General features: G+C 38.4%; 1 protein-coding gene across 5 annotated transcripts in view; it reads left to right on the plus strand.

Moving 5' to 3' along the window:
- Positions 1 to 27,138, plus strand: part of LOC129765445 (uncharacterized) — a 351,357-nt gene that overhangs the window by 305,352 nt on the left and 18,867 nt on the right. For all 5 annotated transcript variants that reach the window (XM_055765774.1, XM_055765777.1, XM_055765775.1 and 2 more), the window contains one exon: positions 16,040 to 16,167. In XM_055765774.1, coding sequence (XP_055621749.1) covers positions 16,040 to 16,167 — 128 coding nt within the window. The remainder of the gene's footprint in view (positions 1 to 16,039; positions 16,168 to 27,138) is intronic.

Below are 27,138 nucleotides of genomic sequence, written 5' to 3' on the forward strand. Positions count from 1 at the left end.
GTGCGTGTGCGTGTGTGCACGCACTTTCTGGAAACTGATAATAATCGTCACAACAAAGAAAGAAATGACTTTTTTTCTCGTCTCCGACGCTGATCAAACCGACAGATTTATGGCACGGCTGAGAGGTGATGTTATTTATCGTGCCATTATTTATTTATTTAAGTCGTAAACGACTTCGAATGGGTTTTATCGGAGTGCCACCAACCAACGAACACAAAAAAAGGCGAACCTAACGCTAGCCTCCCTCCTCTCCCCGAAAATCAGGTGCCATACTGTTCCGCACCTTCCCTCCGGCGGGGAGAGTTTAATGGTGTCATCGCATTTTAGAAATTTATGGCGGTAATTTTATATCACTTTCATTTCAACTTCCAAGCATTAATCTTCAATGGCTGCGTAGCGCTGATACAGCGTCTTTTTTGTCACATGCAAAATTAAATGGCATCACTACTTATTTATTATTATCGGCAATCGGCGTTTCATTTTTATTCCGAGCGCTAGACTAACGACTGACCAGCAGAGCTCGCTTAATTACGCTGGCTGGATGATATCCTTTGAAGGGACCCGCAGCCGTTTGGAGTGGATTAGAAATACCATCAATTAAAATTAATGGCGATCCGACGATGAGAAGGGTGCAAAATGTGAATGATTATTATTTTCCGATTCATTGGTGTGCTATTTTATGGAGAGGAAATGACGAAATGTTTTGAGAAACAATAAAACGCTCCAGACTCCAATAGGCGTTCGATTGCGGGCCGGATCCACTCGAACAAAAGAGGAGTGGGTAGCGGATCCCCCAGTCGCCTTTCTTACATACAATGCATCTGCCTCATTCATAATGAATGCGGCAAGTGCACTTTGCGATAGCAATCACTGCTGCATTCAATTTGAATTTCGCCTTTCAGCCGATTGATTTGTGAAATTTTCTGAAAAACATCGCTTCGCCAGCGGGAAGCCAAACACAGAGTGGAAGCGCACAACGCAGCGGCGGCTTCTGTTCCCCAGTGTCGGAAAAGTTGAAAAGCTTGTATTTAAATTTAGCCCCATCTAATATGCATGCATTCTACGGTATGCTTCGAATCTATTATGGGGGGTTTGGTGCAATTGCCGCGATGCCATCGTGAACGCAATGAATGGATGCGCGAGCGAATGAGCAAAGAGCTAAGGGCGGCAGCGGCAGGTGGCGTCAGAGTCGTCTCTCATCGGTCGAGCTTCCATGGGCGTGAAGCACGCGGTGCCCCAGCTGTCGAGCGGAAACCGATGAAAAATGATGCCCGGATCGATTTTTCCAACAAAATTCCCCTCTAGAAAACGCCGCATCAACCACGAGTGTACTGATAAGGGCGCACGCGAGGGACCTTGTGTACACTCGCTATTTGGAGATCATTAAAATTACAACAAGAACAGTGGAAAACGGCGATGTAGCGTGGAATGCGGTACACAGTCGATCATCACTTCGAATCGTGGAAGCATCATTCTTCCTGTCGTTGGTTGAACAGAGGGTTGCCACAAGATTTACTGAAAAAAATGGATGGGTTGAAAAAAAATCTGTACAGGCCATCTTTTTGCAGCGATCTCTATTTAAAAGCCACCATCCCAACAGGCCAGCCGAGAAGTGAGTTGACATTTCGTTCAGCATCCTTCGGTGATGAGCGACGGCAGTTCACACGCCCTAATTGAGCGAAGCACCTGAATAGGAAAGCGGTACTCCACCGGAGTGGAGTAGATGTCAAAGTGCAGCAAATGCGTCCATTCGGTTCTTTTGTAGAAGCACTGACAATGTTGGGCCGGGTAAAAATAATAATCTCAAAAAGCATACCGTGCGGAAAATGAGACGAGAAACAGATTGCTGCTGCTGTTGCAGCAATGGCATTCTGAATAAAAGTGGTAACAGGAAGGACAGGACAGACACGGATCCACTCGACTAGTTTCGAATTCACACTCAAAATTGTGAGCGTTTCAATTCTTCCACCTTGTGGATGCATTTTGTGTTTTAGCTTTGTGTTGGTTTATTCAAATCTGCTTCCGTAGCTCACCACGGGGAATAATGAATTATAAAAGTGAGACATCAGTATAATACGGCGGTCTCCTTAAGCCCAAACTTATTGCGGATTACACCAAAAGCACTCTTCTATTTTGTACTATATTTATTATGGAGGAATGTAGAACGTTCGAGACGTAGAATTTCTCGAACTTCGAAAATCTTCCAATTTCTGTATCATATATTGAGGAGAAAAAAAACCAAGATGATGCCAGTAAAACAAAAATTAACGTTATACAACAAAACCGAATGTTTATTTCAGTTAAATAGACTTATATCTAAAACAAGGAAAGCTTACTTCGATGTTAATTACGTTGTCTGTAAAATTCACGAACTTCATTGGGAATATCTGCCATTAGGTTCCGTGCAGTATCCTCAGATATTCTGGCGGCGGCGCTTTTCCATCTCCTCTTGAAATCATTAATGCCATTCGCTTTCTTCTTAGTTTCGAATAGTTTTCGCTTAATCAGAGCCCAGTACTTTTCCACTGGGCGAAGTTCTGGACAGTTCGGTGGATTTGGTGTTTTGGCACATATTTGACCTCATGTCCATTATACCATTCCAGGATGGATTTTGCATAGTGACAAGGGGCCAAATCTGGTCAAAACAACGCTAGAGAGTCGTGGCTTCTTATTAATGATAGCAACCGCTTCTGAAGACATTCCTTCTCGTAGACATCTTTGTTGATAGTGCCGGTAGAGACGAAAGATTTGGATTTTCGGCCACAACTGCATATGGTCTGCCAAACCAAGTACTTTTTGGGGAATTTAGACTGCTTCTTGGTCCGGAAACACTCGGCTACGGCATTCCTTCGCATTGCAGTATGAAAAGCGAGACCCGGAAGCTGTTTGAAGTCTTAGAGAACATAAGTTTCATCGTCCATTATGGTACATGAACATTTTTGCAAAAACTGGTGGTAGAGCACCTTAGCACGGCTTTTTGCAGTGAAATTTTGCTTATCATCACGATTGGGCACCTTTTTCACTTTCCGACCGGGGAATTTCAAAGCCTTGGTTTAAGCCGAGCGGTCTGGCAATCAACCAACAAATCTATCGAGAAGAGTGCCTCGATAAAATCCTGCTGCCGTTCCTGAACGAGCATCACGCGGATGGGAAGTACGTCTTCTGGCTGGACCAATCGTCTTCCCATTACGCCAAGAAGACGCTGGCGTATCTTGAGGAGAAAAAGATACCGTTCGTGCCGAAAGATCGCAACCCAACAAACTTGCCCCAGTGCCACCCAATAGAGAATTTCTTTGGCTCACTCAGTGCCCTAGTGTATAAAAACAATTGGAGGTCCAAAGACACGAAGCAACTGACTACAAGAATCCGGAATTGTATCCGGAAAATGGGCGTAAGTGCCGTACAACGTTCGTGTGAGAGCATCGCGACAAAGTTGCGTCGAACAGCAGACCACGGCCCTTACTCAAACATTCACTGACATTTTTGAAGAAAATACATTATGTTCGGAGAGAGTCGAGTCAGCAACCGGATGATTTGGCGTGGAATTGCTCTATTTTTGCTAAACCATTATGTTCTGTATCACCTCAAACCAACCAAGCGTTTCCATGCGCCAAATCAGTCGGGAAACGGAAACTTTTGACACCATCCTTTTCGATCCTTTGAAACTTTTTACATATAATGGAAGCTACCCAAAATGACAATTTTCATTTTCATATAAGCAATTTAAATTACGACTGATTTTCTGAAAGGGCGTGTTCAAAATAATTTATCTTCAGAAAATCGTAACTCAAGATCCAGATGTCTGATTAAAATATGATGTTGTTGGAAAATTAATGAACTATTGAGAAAAATAACATTTAAAATGCACTGTTAAAATCTTACTCAAAAATTGATTTTAATATTAAAAACATTCACCAAAATGAATTTTAGAAAATTTATAAAATTTTAATACTTTATGAAATAGTAACTATTTAAGAAAAGTAACATTAAAATTGAATCTTCATGCGATTCTGTATGAAAAACTATATATAACGTTCCATCCTAGCACTAACCGTTCTCGAGATATAACATTGTGTTTTATAGTGGAAATAATGTTAATGGTTTTTTTATACGATGTCGAAAACTTAGTCGTCATGTCCAGCAGCAGTAGAGGAACTGGTACAAATTCGGTACCCCGTGGGTAATTTGGTACCCACCCGGATCTCCGGCGATTATGAGCGCACTCTGGTGGTGAAGGAAAAAAAACTGTTCGTGTAATGTAGTAACAAACGTAAGATGCCAAAAACCCAAAATATATGTGTTTTTTATAAAAAAAAATTCAACTTTTGTTGTTTTTGAAATCTCGAAAATTTTTCATGTACAACTTTTGAAAAATCATTAAAAACCGATTAGTGAGCGGATTTTAAATATTAAAGCTTATTTGGATCAAGAAATTTATGTTCTTCAACGAATTCGAGTAAGTGTATCGAGATTTTAATCACAAATTTCATAGATTTCAATCCAAAGTGAAAATTCGGTATGCAGGTAATTTGGACCCCAATGTAAACATAATGTTGATGATACACTATGATAAGTATTGTAGTTAGAAATAAATCGAGATGAAATTTATTCACTTTTTCTTGAAAAAAACGGTTTTTTTTTGTTCCTCTTTGTTTTGTAAAATTGTATGCTTTTTCGTCAAAGTTGAGTTAATTTACTTAAGATAGTGTACTTCACTTCTATTTTGAATGAAAATGTCAAAAAATACATTTTTCAGTGATTCCAGGACGCTTCTTTTAATTTGAAAAAATAAAAAAATGGGGTGCTAAATTTATACCCAGGCATCTCAGGTACTCGAATTTGAGTTGTTGCACTTCTACGCTCAAAGCTCCGAGCCAAATCAAGATTTTTGGAATCGGTTTGCGGGGGAATGTCCGCAATAGATCCCTTCATAGGCTGACGTAATATGAAGAAATTCCGAGCATTGGCCAAGAGCTAAGTCCAAAAAAACAAAATGGAGTACCGAATTTGTACCAGTTCCTCTATGCATTTTCTAATATTACACGAAAATGATATTAATAATATTAAATTGGCAATTACTTTTCTGGCAACCCAAAGTCGAAAAAGTCGTGAAATACCGGAATGTGGAACTTGTATCTCCGAAGAGTTACCTTGGAAGAGCTTATTCATCAGTTTGATAGTATGAGACAAAGTATTCAAACATAGCTGACAAGTTTAACCATTTAAAGTGTTTTAGATTAATGCCATCTTGGCATGCTCTGCATAATCTACAATCAACATGCAACCGAAAACCGATTCGTAAAGCATCATGTTTACAGAGGACTCTTTGAGCCACTATTTCGGATGACAGCCATCTTATCACGCATGTTATATCCTCCTCAGAGGTTTCATTTCAAGAAGCTCCTGGATCTCATAAAATTTGCCGCTTCGCAAGGAGCTGCATCCCAATAGATAAAACTAATGGTCACAATGGTTGAAGGCACTCACAGAAGAAGAAGGAACTACAGCTAACTATTAAAGTCGCGGCACTTTTTTTTTGCTGCCATCAGGAATATGTTTGTAAGCATTAGAAGAGCTTGATGTAACAGTTGCACACAAGATGAAAATTGAAGGGTAAGCCTTCACCTAATTTTCCTTAAAAACCCACTGAATTATTTTTGACCATAAAATAACCACAAAAATTTTGTTCGTTACAAACATCAATGCAATAGTTGACTTCTTTCAATCCCTTCTTCTACAGATTACTAATACAAACAGTCCAAATAGAAAGGGAAAGAGATAGGTGAAAGGTGAATAAAACAAAAATTACATGACCAATCACAAAAGAAGACAAAATAGAGATAAGGGTATATCAAAATTCGCGTTGACGACATACAGTTTCGTTTACTAGTTTAGGGGAGCATCAAAGAGTAATTGATTTTCGAGCGGAATGAACACACTATTAAAATTAAAATTATGAATTAATTAACTTTCATTTTTTTGAAATTAGTTAACTTTTCCGTATCGAATTAGTATTCTATTTCAGTGAAAAACACTTTTTTTTGCAGATACTGAAAAATCTCATACTAAATTTGATTTTGATGACAACTTTATATTATAATGAAAAAAATTTGGAAATGTATAGACAAATGGTTAAATAAAAGTCAGAAATACGTGTTTCAAGTAATTAAACAACATGATGTGAAAATTTTCATTCAAACTTTCACATTTGAAAACTGGCTTCATGTTTGTGTTTGAGATAACACTAACGAGTTTGGGACCAAAATTATGACCCCTAATTGGAGTTCGCCATCAGACGTCGACACTGTACATCTGTCATCGCAGATAGAATTGATTTGGGAGGAAAACAGCCTTTGAATCAGTCGAAATTATTAATGTCCTATTTAAATTACCTGTAAATTAATTGTGTTGTAATGAATTGTTAATGTAAATAAACGGAGTCTAGTGCAACAATCAAGTTAGTGCAGTGTAATCCGGTTACTCACTCCGCAAAATATATGCTAAAGAAGGAAAACCCCGGCAGTCGCAGATCGAAGAAACGCAGGATAAGGTCCTGCAAGCAGCTCCAAAACAGGTTGAATTTTCGTAATTCATCAACTATTATGAAAATAGATACTGAATTAAATTAAATTATAAAAAGGTCTGAACTAGATAAAAAAATCCGTAAAAGTTCAGGAATCAGGTAAGGAAATGAGAAAAAAATGTTCAATTTTCTTCTGTTGATTTGTTGTGCATACGGACCAGCCGTTATGGAAACAACTTCATAAACAGAAGACAGTGTCCCGAATTTTTACAGTTTGACTGACAGCGCCTTAATTCAACGTGTATCCTCTGTCATGTTTCCGTTATCGAATCCTTTTATTGACTGCAAATTTGAAGTGTACCAATGAGAAGTCGCGTGAAGGTGAATAACAATTGCAAAAATCGTCCTGAGGAAACATAGAATCTACAAAACCAGGATATCTAGCCAATCATTGAAAATCTTCCAATAAGTATGTTTCGTCATCCATAACAATACATGGAAATTTCGTAAGAAACTATTTTAGAGTACGTGCACCGTTCGCTGCTAATTGAACCTATTTTCCTTCACCTTGTATGTTATTATATGTTTGTTATCGGGAAAAAATAAAGTGACTACCCTTCATCAGTGTAAGCAACACTTCCAAAAAAAATTACAATACTGCAACATAAACACCTGTTACATTTTGAAAATAAATATTCAGTCATTCATTACAAAATTTTATGAAATACCCGTTTTAGAAATTTATAATAATCAAATTCGGTTCGGGAGAACTTCGTGATCGGAATGTTCAAGGCACCTCAAAGCATGGCGTTAGTTAATAACTCAACTGCAAAAACTTTCCAATTTTGCTATAGAATCCGATAGATGAGGTTCTGACCTATTTTCCACGTTGGTAAATACAGCTGGGAATGTATTTGCAGCTAAGTTATGACCCAAAGAGGGAGTCGATGTAGAGAAATCGATCAAATCACTTACACCCCTTTCATTGTAAGCCCCTCACATGATCATTTTCTAAAAAGTTCACTCAAAATTTAATTTAAAGAATAATAATCTTCAGTTCTAGTGTTTCGTTTGAAGCTTTCCTTCGAACATATGTGTTTATTTCACTGCGATATATCACGAGTGAGTATCTGGCACAGTCTAATAATCACGAGTATGGTTCGACGTTGTTGGTCAAAGGGTCACATTTCTTGGAAGAGCCTAGAAGGATCTTGATCCGCAGCGCCTTCAGCAGCTCGTGGATAGTATACCGAAACACCAGCACAAGGCTCTGGAAGCGAGAGGTCGATTACATCGATTTCTGAACGACTTAAAAATACCCTTTGCAGTCGTATTAAATTTGGACATGAGTGTTGCACTGTTCAGATAAATTTTTACTTGAAAAAGCAGTGATGTATAGCTATGTGAGATTATATCCAGTATATGTATAACTTGTTGGATTATTAAAGATAAACAAGATAGTTTTTTTTTACACTTCAGATAAGATAAACATGGATCAGAATAGAAAAATAACCAGAGAATCAATTATTTGACATTTTTCTTTTATTTAACGTAGAATAAATTGACCAACTCACAGTCAGCTCGCGCAGTCCGAAGCCGCCGGACGCAAAGTTGTTCGTGTCCGTTATTGTGTTGGAACAATACCGTTATCGGTTTCGCTGAAGTGATTGTGTCGCTCTAACGGTGTTTTCTTTATTGTGAGAGTGAAGTGATAAGTAATCACAACCAGCGGGAGGGAGAAGTCCTCCACTGCGGGCTCTGTGAGCGTGTGCCGTTCCTCGTCATCGTATTGTGGTGCGATACACCATTGCTGTTGTGCCAAGCGATCATCACGTGGTTCGATTGGAGCACCGTTACAAATCATCCGCACCGTGCGCTTCAAGTATTTTAGTTTATATATATATTAGGTTAAGGATTTAAAAAAAAAGAAAAAGTATAATTGTATATCTGCCATAATGGCAGAGTGCGATCCTCTTGATATGGACATTGAATCTGATGTTTCCTCCTCACTAACTACTGGGAAGTCGCTTAAACGCGTTCCCCCCTCAGACGATGTCTTTTCAGAGGAAGAGTTAATCAACCTCAACAAGCCCCCTTCAAGAAAATTGGCAAACTTTTCCACTTCGCCCCCTCAATCTCCCGCTCCCGCTTCCGATTATCTCCCGAACTTGCCTCCCAGCCCAACTGTTCCCGCTCCCGCTCAACAATCGACCTCGTCCTCCCCCTCAGTTGTCCCCTCTCCGCGTGTCAAGGTCTATCCAGAAGATGCATCTGGATCTGGCCCATGGGTTGTTTTCTTCCGGCCAAAACCCAACGGGAAATCGCTCAACGTCATTCAGATCATGAAAGATCTGACAAAAAATTATTCCTCCGTGGTCGAAATTAGAAAGGTTCGACCGAACAAACTGCGTGTTGTCGTGGCTGATCGGAAGCAAGCTAACGAGATTGTTGTCGACAATAGGTTCGTACTAGAATATCGCGTCTATGTGCCCTGCCATAACGTAGAAATTTCGGGGGTGATTACAGAAACGGGTCTGACGAGCGCATTAATAAAAGAGGGAGATGGCAGATTTAAAAAGCTCCCTTTGACGAAAGTTAAAATTTTGGACTACCATCAATTAGGAAAAGTGTCCCAGGAAGAGGGAAAAACAAAATTCACGCCGTCCGACTCGTTTCGAGTAACTTTTGCTGGTTCCGCCCTCCCTGACTACGTTATGGGTGGACAAATTGAGGCTTCCGCTGCGTCTCTTCGTGCCAAAGCCCATGACTTGCAACAAATGCAAGTCAGTTGGTCACACAGCAGACTACTGCGCCAACAAGGAGCGCTGTGCCACTTGCGGAGAGCAACATGTGGGCAAATCCTGCAGTGCGACTGAGCATAAGTGTCCATATTGCGGGGGGACCCCACATGAGCTCTCAGCTTGTGAAAATTACAAGAGTCGCTGGGAGAAACAGAAGCGCTCTTTAAAGGAACGCTCGAAACGCACTTTTGCGGAAATTTTAAAGGGCGCTTCTCCACAGGCCCAACAACAACAACATCCAATCTCCTCACACAATATCTTTTCCACGTTGCCAGTTGACGAAATGGAAGCGGACACAGCTCACGGGGGTACACCGTTTATTTCCCAAGGGAATCCCCGGCGCAAAAATGTGACCACTCCCAAAATTCAATCACAAGTCCCTCCGGTGATATCCCCTGTTAGCTTGCCTAAAAAAACGAGTGCAGCGGACAAGCAAAATCAGGTTCCTCCTGGCTTCCGTGGGAATAGTTCACCTTCGAACGACCCAGCACTCGAGGGGACATCAAAAACCCCAACTATCCCTATTTTTCCGTCCAGCTCAACTTCCCAATCGGGATTTATAAAGTTGTCTGACCTTGTGGATCAAATCTTCAAGTGTTTTAACGTTTCCGACTCCATCAGAACCATTGTCATTTCAATGCTTCCAGTATTAAAGACAATTTTGCAACAATTGATGCAAACATGGCCCCTCCTTGCAATGATTATCTCTCTTGATGTCTAATTCAAATAGAGAGGTCGGAGATATCACTGTTTTACAGTGGAATTGTCGTAATCTTATCCCTAAATTGGATACATTCAAATTTTTAATTCATAAGTTCAATTGTGATGTTTTTGCTCTGTCCGAAACTTGACTTTCTTCGCGAGATGATCTCTCTTTCCATGATTTCAATATTGTACGCTTGGACCGTGATGACAGATATGGAGGGGTGCTATTGGGGATCAATAAGTGCCACTCATTTTTTCGAATTGACCTTCCACCTATTGGAGGGATCGAAACTGTTGCTTGTCATGCAAACATCAGAGAAAAAGACCTCTGTATTGTCAGCTTGTATTGGCCTCCGAGAGCTGCGGTTAGCCGCAAGCAACTTGTTGACATGTGCTCACTCCTTCCTAAGCCACGATTGATCTTGGGGGGAACAGTACGACGACAATCGTTCACTGTTGATATATGACCTTTGTAACAGCTTCAATATGACCGTTTTGAACACTGGGGAAACAACACGTGTACCTAAACCTCCTGCTAACCCAAGTGCTCTTGACCTCTCGCTTTGCTCGAATTCACTATCGTTAGATTGCAAGTGGGATGTAATCCAGGACCCCAACGGTAGTGATCACTTGCCAATCAAAATTTCCATCACCATTGGGTCGAATTCTTCTGAATCTATAAACATGGCATATGACCTCACAAGACACATTGACTGGAAAAAAAATGCGGACGCGATTACTCTAGCCATCAATTCCAGAGATGGTTTATCTCCATTGGAGGAGTATAACTTCCTTTCTCGTTTGATCTATGACAGCGCAGTTCGCGCTCAAACGAAACCCAATCCAGGTTCCACCATTTTCCGAAGGCCTCCCAATCTATGGTGGGATAGCCAATGTTCCAAGCTTTATGTAGAAAAATCGAATGCATTTAAAGCTTTTCGGAAACGTGGTACTCCTGAAAATTTTCAAACGTATTTAGCCCTTGAGAATCAGTTCAAAAATTTGATCAAAGGGAAAAAACGTGCTTATTGGCGAAATTTCGTGGGAGGTTTGTCACGAGAAACGTCAATGAAAAAATTATGGAAAGTGGCTCGAAACATGAGAAATCGTTCTTCAACGAATGAATGCGAAGAATATTCACATCGATGGATTTTTAATTTTGCACGGAAGGTTTGTCCTGATTCCGCTCCTGTGCAAAAAGTTGTTCGTGATATACCACAAGATAGATGCGATCTTGATTCCGAGTTTTCGATGGTAGAATTCTCTCTTGCTCTCCTTTCATGTAACAATTCTGCTCCGGGATCGGATAGAATTAAGTTCAACTTGCTGAAAAATCTCCCTGATGTGGCGAAACATCGCTTGTTGAACTTATACAATCGGTTTCTGGAGCATAATATTGTTCCAGATGATTGGAGACAAGTGCGAATTATAGCTATTCAAAAACCCGGAAAACCCGCGTCCGACTTCAATTCGTACCGCCCAATAGCAATGCTGTCTTGTATACGGAAATTGTTGGAGAAAATGATCTTGTTTCGCCTTGATCGATGGGTTGAAACGAATGGCCTACTCTCAGATACACAATATGGGTTCCGCAGGGGCAAGGGGACGAATGATTGTCTTGCGTTGCTTTCTTCAGAAATTCAATTGGCTTACGCCGAAAAAAAACAAATGGCTTCAGTATTCTTGGACATAAAGGGGGCCTTTGATTCTGTTTCAATAGAGGTCCTGTCAGACAAATTACACTCTCGGGGTCTGCCGCCTCTATTGAATAATATGTTATATAACTTGCTTTGTGAGAAACATTTGAATTTTTCTCACGGGGATTCGACAGTAAGTCGGGTCTCCTACATGGGACTCCCCCAGGGCTCATGTTTAAGCCCCCTTTTGTACAACTTCTATGTAAGCGACATCGACAATTGCCTTACACAAAATTGCAACCTAAGACAACTTGCAGATGATGGAGTGGTGTCTGTCGTAGGATCTAACGAATCCGACATGCAAGGACCCTTACAAGATACTTTGAACAATTTTTCAACCTGGGCCATTGGGCTAGGGATCGAATTCTCCACGGAGAAAACAGAGATGGTGGTTTTTTCTAGGAAGCATAGACCAACAAAACCAAAGCTTCAACTTTTGGGTAAACCGATCACTCATGCTATGTCTTTCAAGTATCTTGGGGTCTGGTTCGACTCCAAATGTACTTGGGGGGCCCATATTAGGTATCTGAGTAAAAAATGTCAACAAAGAATAAACTTTCTCCGTACAATTACCGGCACCTGGTGGGGAGCCCATCCCGAAGATCTTCTAATGTTGTATCGAACAACTATTCTCTCAGTGATGGAGTATGACAGTTTCTGTTTTCAATCAGCTGCCAAAACACACCTCATTAAACTCGAGCGAATTCAGTATCTTTGTCTCCGTATTGCGTTGGGATGTATGCCCTCAACGCATACCATGAGTCTCGAGGTTTTGGCAGGCGTACTCCCACTAAAAGATCGCTTCAATTTATTATCTCTTCGGTTCTTCATTCGGTGTAAGGTTATGAACCCATTGGTGATCGGAAATTTTGAGCAGCTGATCGAGCTAAATTTTCATTCTGGATTCATGAGCTCATATCATGAATTCACCTCTATGCAGGTTGTTCCTTCTTCGTATATTCCCAACCGTGTTTGTTTTCCTGACTACATCAATTCCTCTGTGCATTTTGATCTGTCCATGAAGCAGGATATCCATGGAATTCCAGATTATCATCGATCGGGGATCGTTCCTACGATTTTCGAAGCAAAGTATGGGCGTGTCAATTGTGATAATATGTACTTTACTGATGGGTCCTCTATGAATGAGTCCACAGGATTTGGAGTGTTCAACAAATGTTTTTAGCACCTCACACAGTCTTCAGTATCCTTGCTCAGTGTATATTGCTGAATTGGCAGCAATACACTGGGCGCTGGACAGCGTCGCCTCACGACCTGTTGAACACTATTACATTGTAACGGATAGTCTTAGCTCTGTCGAAGCTATCCGTTCAGTGAGGCCGGAAAAGCACTCGCCGTACTTCCTTGAGAGAATACGAAAAATTTTGAGTGCTTTATCCAGACGCTGTTATGTCATTACCTTTGTCTGGGTCCCTTCACATTGCTCAATTCCGGGTAATGAGAGGGCTGACTCATTAGCAAAGGTAGATGCAATTGAAGGCGAAATTTATCAGCGTCAAATCGCCTTCAATGAATTTTATTCTTTAGTTCGTAAAAATACCATCGTTAACTGGCAACGCAAATGGAACGAAGATGAATTGGGCCGGTGGCTCCACTCAATTATCCCTAAGGTTAGCCTCAAACCATGGTTCAAAAGTCTGGACTTGAGTCGGGACTTTATTCGCACCTTCTCCCGACTCATGTCCAATCACTGTTCGTTAGACGCGCTGCTTTTTCGTTTTAATCTTGTCGACAGCAATCTCTGCGGTTGTGGCCATGGTTACCACGATATCGAACACGTTGTTTGGTCGTGCGAGTTGTATCTTGTCGCCAGATCGAATTTAGAAAACTCCCTTCGGGCTGGAGGAAAGCAGTCCAATGTGCCGGTGAGAGATGTGTTGGCTCGGTTAGACCTTGATTACATGTCCCAAATATATGTTTTCCTTAAAGCTATCGATCTTCGAGTGTGATTGTTCATACATCCTTTTCCCCTCCTTTTCGTCCTTCGCGAGCTATCGGTTCCCTTCCTACTAACATTAGAATAAGTTAAATTGTAAATACATATTAGATGTAAGGATAGTTTTAAGAATTGAGTGTGAAGTGTCAGTGTGAATGAGAATGTGAATGTGAATGCGAGTGCGAGTGTAAACACACATCTCCTTACATCCCATCCTTTTCCTAATGAAAATGTGTCACCCTTCTAAACTCGAGTCGACCGCGAGTAATCGGTTTCCTATTTCATTAACCATAGAATTAAGGAAACAACATGTTGATATATGCTAGTTGAAATATAGTTAAGAGTTTGGCTCCATTAAACTTATGTAACTGAGCCTGTAAAAATAAACGGATTAATAAAAAAAAAATTGACCAACTAACCCCACACACGGAGTAAAGTGGTCAATAATAGGCATGTTATTTTTGAGCAAATAATAAGCAGAACATAAACAGTTAACCAATATCAAGTAGCAAGTAAAACAACAAGTTAATTAAAAATTTCAAACTATCGTTGAAAATTAGTCAGACAATCTTTTCTAGCGATTTCGTCTCTCTTCCACTTTGTGGCGAACCAGAGATTCCAGGTTTGACGACATGTCTTCGTTTTGAAGACATTTGATTTTGTGATGACATTTTGAAGACATTATGAGATATATCACATATATGAAGACCAGTATGATAGCGTTTTTAAACTATCTAACTATTGGCCGAAAATATCGTCAAAAAAATAGGGCTTTAGTTTCAGCGAACCAAGCGGTCTGAATAAATATTGTTTCTAGAAGACATTAGCTCATTTGCACTCGAAAATTCAAATGATCGTGACATTGAATTTCTATTATTCTGGCCCTACTATACAATAGATTAACCTAGATCTTTCAAACGACCACTTCACAAATCGAAGGTTTTCCGGTTACTTACCTCTCCTACAATTAGTTTCATGGATATGGTTTGGGTTACAACAAAAATTTCAAAGCTGAAATAAACAAATAGAGTTATCACAGTTCGGTTTTTTTGTGAAGAACTTTCCTCCGATATCATGGTGCAGACATTTTCTCGTACCATGTCAAGACTTTTGAAAAAAATCACCTGGCATCTCTGCGACGCAGGACCGCTTGCATTCTTGCTTGCATTTGTTTTGATGACATAGGCTCCAGGTATGCTACATTACTCAATGCCTTATTGTGAGTTCTGATATCCAATGTGAGCGTTTATTATATTTAATGAAAATTTTACAGCAAAAAATATAAATATGACAATTATATTGCAAGTGGTTTGTGTGGTGGTTGTCGCGTTTCAAATACGCTGGGTTTAGCAGTAAAACATATGCTTTCTATATTTGTTTATAGCTTGCGTAATGAAACACGGCATACCTGAAAATTTTATATGCGTTGCTCTCAAACGAGCAATTTTTGTGACCAACTAGCCCCTCTCTATATGAAAAAGAATATTCATGAAGATTCAATAAAAATAATTTCAAAAAGCGATTTCCATTAGCACTTAATGTTAATACGTACAATAAACCTTTGTTTTACGTTTGAGCCGATTTTTTTCATGGTTATTAACCAGTTTTAGAACATATTTTATAATGCGCAAACCGTGAATGATTTTTGGCAAAATCGGAACCGTGTCCGTATTTTTTAACCAACTTAATAAAAAGTTTTTCCAATTTGCTTATTTTTTGTATCAGCAATTCACTATTTTCCATCCATACATAGATCGCTAATTTTTTGGACGCTCAGATTCTAAGATATCATCACTGACCAACTTACCCCTATGACCAACTAGCCCCGCCCTACCCTACCGTTATATATTATTCATAGTAGTATCATTTCAATTCATGAACAAGTTCACTAGACATTAAAGTTCGTCTATAAATAGTGTGAACTGATATATTGTTGCATAAAGTATCAGATTAGTATACTTCCTTATTGTGGTGGCTGAGAGCAGACAAACGACCGTTTTATAGAAGTGAGTATTGGATAAATCCTGAGAAGCATTTGTGTAGAAAACCCCCTTTTTTATGATGAATCTCATGTTTCCCTTCGTATCCTATTTGAAACTGTTATTATTCATGTATTCAGGAAATATTTGAAAGTAATGGGATAAATAGGATAATAGTCACTTTATTTTCGGCGTATCGGAAAGCTGGCACAGCTCTACAAAATCCGTTTGCGCATGTGATTCACTATTTCCTGAATGTCAAATGTTTTTTCACTACAGACAACCAGTTTTTTTATTGGAATATTTCGCACGTAATTTAGATGCTTCTAGATTTGTTTCCTTTTTGATTCAATCGCATATTTTTCGTGCTATCATTTCAGGCGGTACCAATATGCGCGGAGATCAAAAATGGCCACCAGCGGAGTACAAGGCACAATCTGAACTGGAGAACGAAGAACGCCGAAGACTCGCCCATCAGCCCGCCTTCCGCCCTCGCAAGGCGCAGAAAGTGAGTAACTTCACGAGTCAATTTATTTATTTCGTCATCTTACCCAGAGTCATAACATTTTCGTTCCGAAATAATTGTGTATCCATACCGAAACCAATAAGATAGAAAGCCGTTTTTCACTGTACCGACAAGGATTAATTAAAACAAAAGTAATTAAATAAAATGTTCTCATACACAAACAGGCTTGGAAGGTCAGCACCATGGACGGCAGATTTATATGTGCACATATTTGGGGGAACTGTTTAATTTTAAATGAGTTATTTGTAATTGTGATAGGCTTCACTGGATGTGCGTTAACCACAGAGCCTGAATTATATTTTTTAAATTGCTATTAAACTGAATATGAGAATTTGGACGTTCGGCTTTTCATATCGTTCTGCCGCTCTAAGCATTGGTTGACAAAAAAAGGAAGCCGCAGATGAGAAATTCCTGAACTCGGAATGGAAGGATTTCCGCGAAAATATTTCGCCCGGCTCGGCAACTCAATTGCAGTCACAAATGAATAATTGGAATTAAACTCACTCTCACACACCATTCGTCTCGTAAACGCACTTGTCATGCTTGAAATATTTCCCCGGAAATGCACAATCCCGTACGAAAGCAGAGAGAATACAGGCAAAAGCTGCGTGTAACGATTTTCGTCTGACTCCCACCGCCCTCCAAAACGACCCACTTTTCCACCCCAATGCGAATTCATTCGTTGTGTGACAACTTCCACCGCACAGGATCACAACACGTTTGCTCGGATTGACATCACGCGAAACGAAACGGTTTGAAATTAAATTAATTATTAAATGTTGCTGGTAATTCGTACATGCGTCGTTGTCCAATACGGGTTCGACCTCATCATTATGTGAAATACAATGCCCGGCTTCCAATAACATGGAACCCAATTCACCGCGAGGCTTCTTCGAATTTGTATAATTATATTATTTGACTGTTCGCTTCCAGTGGTTAACACCATTTGAGGTAGTCGCTTCTCAAGCGCTAATTTCATCCCGTTTCGCCGGAAGTTTCCCTGGAAACAACCTTGACCGAAAGACAGGAGGTATTCTGAAAAAAAAAACGGTTCGTATAGCATTTCAATCGTTCCCCCACAATGGACTGCCAATATGTTATTGTAGCTATTGGTCTATTTAAATGCGCTATTCATCACTCCCGGAAATCGAAAATAGAACCTCGCTGAATGTTCCTATTACACAGAACACGAAAACAATGATTATCGCTGCAATACGCAACGTAAACCGGAATCCGAACGTTTGACTGCAAAACGTTCATTACCGAGTAAGCTCTAATTCGCAGAATTAATTACGGGAAAATTAATTACAATAGGTGAGGAAATTAGAAGCGGCTACGAGAGCCGCACAAATCGACCGCGCCAATCGCAGGGATGGTCATTGGGGTGCCTCGGTGGGGGAAGAGGGATGAGCCTTACCCAATTTGGGACTATCCGGCTGCCATCCATCCGCATAAACGCATCAATTTAGCAGTTCAGTTCAGTGTGGCCTATAATTGGTGGCGGTCGGCAGAGCACAAAGGAATACGACGACTCATAAAGTTGTTATGATGATTGTCTCCAGGAATTAATTAACGACAGGCTTTAGTGCGAGGAACCTCCGATCCCCCACCCGGTTATTCACCGGAATCAAGTTGAACTGGCGACGGACGGTCGTTGGTGGTTCACTGCAATCTATTAACCGGATTTGATTGAATTTCGGTTGCATTATTGGCATGATTGGTAGATTTGGGTTTGGTAGCCACTTCATTGTCGTTTGTTAGCTATTTCGGGCAATATTCAATTGTCATCCGTCATAATAAGGTGTCAGTTAGTGCGATGTACCGATCGAACAAGTTTATTGTTGCCCACTATGAATATATCGGAAGCTGGTATTTTATTTAAGTTGATACACGTTTATATTTTGACTTTATGATATTGAATCACTAATCCAACTGATTTGAAAAGGATTTAGGCAAGTCGAAGAATCGGATTTGAATTCAGCTAATATTTGAAGACTGATCTTATTTTAATTAACCATTGTATTTCATATGCAAAGATCGACGCGTATTAACTAAGCATAGATGCTCTTGCAGGTTCAATCGAATGAGCTGCACCTTGAACTGCCCAAAACAAGGAGTTTTTTCAAGCACAAGATTTAGGGTTTGGAATGTGTGCAATTTCAACTACGAAACAACTAAGAAGTGTACAGTTTACTTAAGCTCACGTTCATTAAATTAAAAATAAAACAAAATATAAAAAATATATTTATTCTAAAACCTCCACCATAATCAACATTTGATAAAGTATTATAAAATAATGAGGTAATCGTTTCACGAATTCTATAGGATTCCAGCAGTCAGCGAAATTTGAATCTCCTGTTACATTATTTTCATTGTTATCAACGATTGAAATAATAATTCAATTCCGTAACCACATTGGTTGCGTGTTCACTTACTAAGCGATCGATCGTGAGTTCAAAACTCAGGGCCTCGTTCGATTGAAAAGCTCGAATTCGGATTCATCTGCCCACAAAACCGTTTTTCAATACTCCAGCGTCTTATCAGAGTGCACCTTGAGCCGTTTGGCCTGGTTCGTCTTGCTAATGAAAGGCCGTTTCAAAGCCATCCTGTTGCTGGACTTATACGCTTCGCCTTCCTGGATCTGCCAGATGGTAATTTTCGAATTTTCCTCTACTTCCCAGATGATCGTCTTGTCTGTTCTGGCATCTGTTTTGGGTTTCCTTCCTCTGCCGGGGCGATCCATCACCGATCCGAACGTCTTCAACTTCTTAGAGAATTTTCCCTAACGCTGCTTCTTGGCTCGACACTTCGAATGACCAATTTGGTGGTTATCTGAAACAAAAAAAAAACGAACAGATTCTGTATCAGAAAAGATGACGCTATCGCATGAAAATGAAAGCCGTTTGAAGAAAAAAAATATGATTTTGCATTAGTTCATACGATAGAGATATGTACTCCGATTGTATTCATATAAATTCGACATTAATCGTGATTAACGGGAATATTTTCTTCGAGGTTCGTTTCCCCCACGTGAAAGAAAAGCTGGGTGTATTTGCAAACAAAAGGATAATATCTGGATGTCGTAGCGACCGAATTCAATGCACCGGTATTAGTTCTAGCTAGGGTACATGATTATAAAACGATTGTGGAGTTGTCACTGTAATTAAGATACAATATAAGATCATAAGATAAGCAAGCAGAAATACCTTTGAACTTGAGGTAAAAATAGAGGAGGAAAATAGGGCGAGAATGTTGGAGAGTGAGTTTGGAGCTATTACTAATCGTTTGCGTTTCTGCGGGATTTTGTAAAAAAAACATTTCAAAGTTGAAATTAAATGGCAATCATTTGCGCATTTTTCTGCTGTATTAACTTAAACAAGTGCGAAAACGTGTAAAAATGCTCCAGAGCCAAGCCAGTTATTTCTAAATGTCAAAACACTCAAAACATAAACAATCGAGGGGTCCCACGATGGGAACTTATCGAAAATATATCAATTCTCACAGTGGCAGTTTTTCAATAAGAAAACAAATTATTTTTCGTGGTACACCAGGAACATAATAAATAAGATTGTAAGAATGTTTACGTTGGGTTTACTTTTCATTTTAGCCCAAAAATGAAAGAGGTGAAAAAAAACGAGTGGGCACTTTATTTTGTCAATCGCTGTACCTCTTTCATTGTGATGCATGCTGTGCAGTCACACGTAGATCGCTCACTTGAAATGCAAATACAGTGCAAAACTAGGGAAGAAGTGAAATATTGCAACGTAAAATCCGCCCTTGTACCCGGTGGAAAGGTTAAAGGAAGTTTCACTAGTGATTTCATTCACATTCACGAGTCGCCGTCGCCGGGCCAGCATCTAAAAGTCTGGATTATATTCTATTATCGTTTCAGTCATAAAAGATAGATTTTGTCCGATTCAAAGACTGAGGTCGATTGTGAGTTTGAATGAAGGATATCACACCGCATTGCAATTTCAATGCTTTTTTTGAATAAGAAAAATCATTACTACGACGGTTTTCATGTTGTTAGGTGGAGAGTGTTTGTGTATGATTAAGGGGGTAACCATTAAGGGTTACTATCCATTACATCCTTAAATGTTTATCGATATTCATAATGAGCATAGTTACAAGCTGATGAAGTGAGGGGGTTCAAAAAAGTTGTTATTCCAGCCCTTCTGGTTATCTGAACCAAAAAAAAAAGAACGTATTCTGAATCAGAAAAGATGCCGCTATTGCATGAACGTCGGACAAATCAAAAACATGTTATTGGAGAAAATGGCAGCAGTTTGAAGATAAACTGTTTCCCATTTTTTCATAAATAGTAAAATATAAAATTATGATTTTTCATTGGTTTATGCTGTAGAGATATGCGTTCAGATTGTATTCATATAAATTCGGCATTAATCGCAATTAACGCGATTTTTTTTCTACGAGGTACGTATCCCCGGCTCTAAAAAACCTGGAAGTATTTGCAAACTAAAATATACTTTCTGGAAATCGTAGTGACCAAATTCAATGCACCGGTATTTGTTCTAGCCAGGCTTTATTAATATCTAACGGTTGTGGAATTGCTACTGTAATTAAGATACATCATATGATCATAAGATAAGCAAGCTGAAATACCTTTGAATTTGGGGTAATATTAAAGAAGGAAAATAGGGCGAGAATGCTAGAGAGCTTTGATCGTTTTTACCGTGTGGCCAAGATCGTCCGAAAAAGTAGTCGAATTTTTTGAAGCTATTCAAGCTCTGTACATGTTATCTGCATCTGACAGCTGAAAACGTTGATTCCGAAACGAACAAATTTCTATGTTGCAATTCATCGTGAAGAGATCTTCTAACAAGATGTGATGTCAGTGAATTCAAAGAATATTACTAATCGTTTGCGTTTCATCAGCATTTTGTGAAAAAAAAACATAAAAGCATAAAAAAAATTTATAATAGTATAAAAGTATAAATTAATTGAAAATCATTTGCGCTTCACGATAAACAGGCGCGTTTAAATGGATTTGTAGTCAATTGAAAGCGAATGTATTAACTGTACATTTTGCTGCTGTGAATATAATACCTAAATAAATAAGCTTCTTGGTTCGGTAAATTTGGGGTTTCAATATAATTTATTATAATTTTATATGGCCTTGAAGGCCCTTTTGAAACAATACACTTTTCCTGACGAACAATTCAGTTATCGCAACACATTTTATAACTGCCTGTCTCATATTCCGAACACTTAAGCGTCGATCGCACTCCTATACTCGAGCGAAAAATCATAATTTGTGTACTCTGGACTGTGCGCGTCTCTGTGTTATTGTTATTGTGTATTTTTGGCGTTATTGGTATTTATTCAAAGAAAAAAATATAATTGAGTGAAAAAACTTCAGAAAATATTTTTTCTTTATCTTCATTCAGTTTAATAGGCATTTAATTCAGCCACCTCATTGATGCTCGGTCTGTCAGACCTATACACGAGTATAGGAAGGTTAAACAGTGTCTCATTACTCAAAATGGTACTACAATAATATTGATTTACAAATACTTATTCATGATGAAAAACTAATAATATATTTAACCACATTTGTCTCAAATTCCGAGCAGCGACAATGCCTTTTTTTAAATCATAAGTTTTGAACTCATTCATAAGATCGATATATCAAATTAAAGCCCATTAGCTAGTCTTAGTTTTTTGGAAAATGTTATACCCCAAAAAAAATTGGAGTTTGTTTTAGTAATTATTGATTGTATTTGTTTTTTTTTTATAGTTTCTATATATTTGGGACCAAGGGCGCTATGTTTTTTTTTATATTTTTTCTTGAAACGTGAGGTTTTTTACATCCAAAAATTAGAGAGGTGACATTTTTTACGGTAGCTTTTTGGACAGAAGATAGAAACATAATAAATCCAATTTTCCTGTAAGTCTAATACCGGCTTAGCTTTAATTTGATATGTCGATTATCTGAATGTGTCCAGTAGTTCGCAAGTTTTAAATTCTTGAAACAAGCCATTTTTGGAAAAAAAGGGGAAAATTTTATTTTTCGGACCAACGGTTAACTTTGAAAAATCCTAATTCGAAAACGATAGAAATTACATCTCTGATTTTTGGATATCTCATGTAAAAAACCTCAGCATACAAGAAAACTATGTACCGTGTTGTCACAAATTTTGAACACTTAAGCAAGGCCATTATAAAGTGTCACGTTACTCAAAATGGTACTCTTTCGCGAAATTAATTTGATTTTCGGATACGGTAGAACCTTTTTTCATTTGACTACAAAAAAAATCCTTTTACCCCAATTTGTGAACTATTGCTGTATTTGTCTGAAAATAGTGTGCTCAAACATCTTTTGTTCGGAATTTGAATCATGCGTCGAAACTTGATTCAAATTTCGAACACTACTTGTATGCTAATTTTAATGGAGATTTCTGCATAAAAGATAATTTTTTCATCCATTTATAGTAGATTCTTACCTTTTCTAACACTTAAGGCAGTATTCCAGTCTAGAAACATACAAAAAATAATTTTTTTCCTTCATATTTCTGTAGTTTAGGCATTCAAGAATATAACCGAGAAAAGACTTATCGAATATTCTATTATTTACCGAGTTAGAGCCTTTTTAGTGATGCGGTATCTAACTTGGTATGGCCATAACTATGGACTTCAAACGCGTTTTTCTCGAAACTAGTTTTTTCAAACTGGCGTACACGATGTCATAAGTTCTACTGAACCGATCCGTGTCTAAATAATTTATATGGATACCATCTGCAGGCATCTCTTTTTCGCATGAACCTCTAAGAAATGATACTTTTTAATTTTACTATTTTTGAAAAAAATCGGGAAACGTAAGAAAAAACGTTTTGAGCCGCATTTTGTTTTTCTAACGTTCCCCCCTCACTTCATCAGCTCTTATCTATTCTCGTTGTGAATATTTTTCTCCGTTCAATTTTTGTTTTATTGTTAGAAGATAGGTGAACAAATAATTATATAATGGATACTGAAAATATTCTTTGTTTTTTTACGGAGTTCGAAAAAAACGTCCGAAATTAGTGTCTTTACACTAGAATACCCCCTGAACATGAAAACAGCAAGCAAAATGAACTAACACTGAAAAATTCACGATGCTTGATTTTTAAAAAAATACTAACGCAAACATTTTATAACTTGTTTTGACAACCACATTTTTTGCAAGTGTTTAGTGTTATAAACTATACGATGTATCGATACCTGTAAATGATGTTAAAATGAAGCCTACACCCAAAGTTAATTTTCAGCGCAGGTTTTGGCATCCCGATGTATTACATTAAATGAGCAGACAAATAATAGAAAATGCTCTACTCTCCAATGCGAGTATATCATTTGTATAATATATATGTTAGAGCCAATATGAACGAGCGAAACAGGAGACACATTGAAATGAAAGCATATGAAAGCTTTTCGTATAGTTTGCCAAACACACGACCCATACAGAGAAAGATATACATTCTCGTTTGTGCACTTCTTTTTAGTCTTAGAAAACACTTTCCAACTTCATTTTATAATGAGGTGTACCATTTTTTTTATACAACAGCATTAGAAGCTATATGGATAGCACCTGAAAAGGCATTATTTCTGTCGAAGATGAAATGTTTTCTGCCAACGTTAGTTTGGGTGTATAACCCAAAGAATGTCAGGGTTTTGATCATTCAATTATTTATAACATTGAATTTCAGTAAACTTTCATTCAAAAATGAAGTGTTCGGAATTTGAATCATGAGTAGAAACTTGATTCATATTCCGAACACTACTTCAATACTAATTTTAATGAAGTTTTCTGCATAAAATATCATTTTTTCATTCATTTATAGTAGACCCTTACCTGTTTTAGCATGAAACAGCAAACAATAAAAAAAGAACGATACTTGTTTTTTTACTGAATTTGCTAACGCAAACATTTTACTGTCACTTTTTTGCGAACGTTTTGTTTTACAAATTATAGGCTGTATCGATACCTGCAAAATATGTCAAAATGAAGGCTATACCCCAAAGATTATCAGGATTTTCATAATTCAATTATTTGTAACATAAAAGTTTAGTAAATTTACATTTGAAAATGAAGTGTTCGGAATTTGAGACAGTTCGGAATATGCTACTAAACGGCATTCAGGAATTGCCTTCAGCTCACGCATACACTCATATCTCGTCGCTAATAATTATACGTTGGATGAACGTTGGATCAAAATTTTATCGTTCAAGCATGTCTTCAGCCATTTGATTGCTATAAAATTTGAGATTGAGCTCTTTTGGCCCCAGTCATGCTGTGACTTTTCTCGTGTCTAAAACATCAACCAAAATATGACGAACGTTCTCGTGAGAGATTTCATTCTCAGGTTAGCTGTTTCAAATTTAAATGACGATTCCCGCACTATTATTTTTATTTTGTCGATGTTTACATCAGTTGAAGGGGTTGATAGTCGTCCTTGACGTAGCAGATCGTTCATCTCTTCTCAGCCGCCCTTGTTTACCTTATACGAGGGTCACTATTTATATTTCGGGAATAGGAACAAAAACAAATAGTTAAGCTGCGAATATATTTTTATTGTTTTTCAAAGTATTCGCCACGATGATCGATACACTTTTGCATGCGCTTAAACCAATTTTCAAAGTATTTATTCCAATCGACACGAGCCTTTTTTTTTTGAGCGATTGTCAAATTATGTGGGATCCAACGTGAACTTAATTTTCGCACAACTAAGTGTTCATGTTAAATCGCATATATGCTGGTGGAACTAATGCTTAGGGATGCCTCAATCTCACAATAGGTTACATGACGATCTTGCTTAATCATTTCGTGCACAGCATCGATGTTTTCTGGCACTACAGTCGATTTTGGACGACCTTCACGAAACTCGTGGGACAGCGAACTACGACCACGATTGAATTCACAATACCAGCGATACACAGTGGTTTTTGATGGAGCTTCATCGCCAAAAGTCAAATTAAGTTGATTGACGCACTCTTGTTGTGATAATCCACGTCGAAAGTCGTAAAAAAATCATCACACGAAAATGTTCACGATTCAGTTCCATTTTTTTTGCCGAGACCAAACTTTCAACTAAATATAAAATAAACAAATAGCGTCCGTATGACAAAATGTTCTGAGTACGTATATCGTCAAAAATGTCAAACTTTACGATGGAACCGTCAGATGGACTCACATGACATCAGTGTTGCCAATTCCCGAAATATAAATAGTGACCCTCGTACCATTCATACACCCGTGTTCTCCACATAGTTGAGACACCAAATGAATTCTGCAACATTTTCAACGTTTCGGCAAAAGAAATTTTGTTTGAAACACAAAACTTCACACAATATCTTTGACTAATAGAATTATCCATATCAAAAATCACCGAGCAAAAAAAAAGTTAACTTGTACTTAATGACGCTGTAAATTAAATGACAGATCGCGCTCAAGATTGACATTAAGACCACTGACAGTAGTACAAAAATTGAAAACAATTGAAAAATGCTCAGCGGGAAGATTTAACATTACAAATTCCCGGTATATCCTGCTTGGAGAATTGGAATCGAATGAAACTTTCAATTCAAAGCAGTGATCGTCCTTTCACATATGAAACTGATACTGACATGAACCCCATTCAAATGATAATGAATAGGGCAGTTTCAATCGTCAAATGAAAGCATCTGCCTTCGAATTTAAAGGGACCGACAGCAGAACGAAAATGAAATTGAAGATACGATGTTTCTGTATGCGTAGTGAATACACACAATCGAAAGTTGGCTGAAGAGAAAGGAAGAAGTAAAAAAGTTTTATTCATCTTTTTGTTTCAAAATTGTTAAACCCTGATGGTCAGATGAAGAATTGATGGAACCGACTGTTCAAACCCGCCATCTGATGAGCGGTATTAACAGTAAAGTGAATAAAATTCTTCGAAATGACGATGAATGTATTTTTCAGTTTTTTTCATGAATCTTATAATTATAATTATAATTATAATTCGTTGTGAGGTTTGTTCAATCCATAGAAAGTGTTTGATTGAAAAATACAGCCATTAAAAAGTGGCATAATTCTAAATTATCTCAACTTTATGTAGCGATTCCGCTAATTATTTCAATCAGTGATTATTTTTGTACAGTGCTTCGATTTGGGCATCATCGGTGGCGAACAGCTTCCCGGACGACCCATAATTTTCTGTAAGTTTTAACAACAACTTCCAACCATATGTTAGGTAAACCTTGCCTTGTAAACTTGATGATGAACACCATGTTATTTGCATTACTTAGATTATACCAAATTCTCAGAATACTGATAGAATCAGGAAACTAGACACATCAATTATGCCACAAGAATAATCAATTGATCGATATTTCGCAGCGAATGTATCGAAAAATTCCGAATCGCTTGGAGATTGAATTGTGTTCTAAATTTGATCCTATGGAACAATCGAAATGGGACGAGATGTGGAAACAACAAGGAGTAGACCGTCAGCAAAAAACAAAAGTTCCGTGCGAAAAGTCCGTCGCTTCTATCTGTCCCTCCGTACGCATAACGTGCTCTATTCTGCATGTTATCCCCGGTTAGACATGATGTGATGTTTGGTGATCCTTTCGAGTGGAGCAGCCGATACAACGCGTTGCTCTATTTCAGCCTCGTGTGCAACCTAGCAACGATCTCTATTCTGCCGGATATCTGCTACCGACGCTCCGCGTGACAACTGTCCTTGTTGGGTTATATTTTTCAACTTTTAATAACACCAAACTATTGGAAATGAAATTTGACCAACCGGGTTGGTTGGTGTGGTTTTCCCAAAGGGATGCTCTAATTTCCTGCCAATGTTTTCCGATGCGCAATATTTTTGGGAACGCAAACGAAACCCATCAATGCCCTGAGCCGTGTGCCACACAGTGTCACGAAATATTGGATTCACGTGAAGGGGTCAGTTCATACATTCGATCACT

The sequence above is a fragment of the Toxorhynchites rutilus genome, chromosome 2 (assembly GCF_029784135.1).
Source record: "Toxorhynchites rutilus septentrionalis strain SRP chromosome 2, ASM2978413v1, whole genome shotgun sequence".
Taxonomy (NCBI): Eukaryota; Metazoa; Arthropoda; class Insecta; order Diptera; family Culicidae; genus Toxorhynchites; species Toxorhynchites rutilus.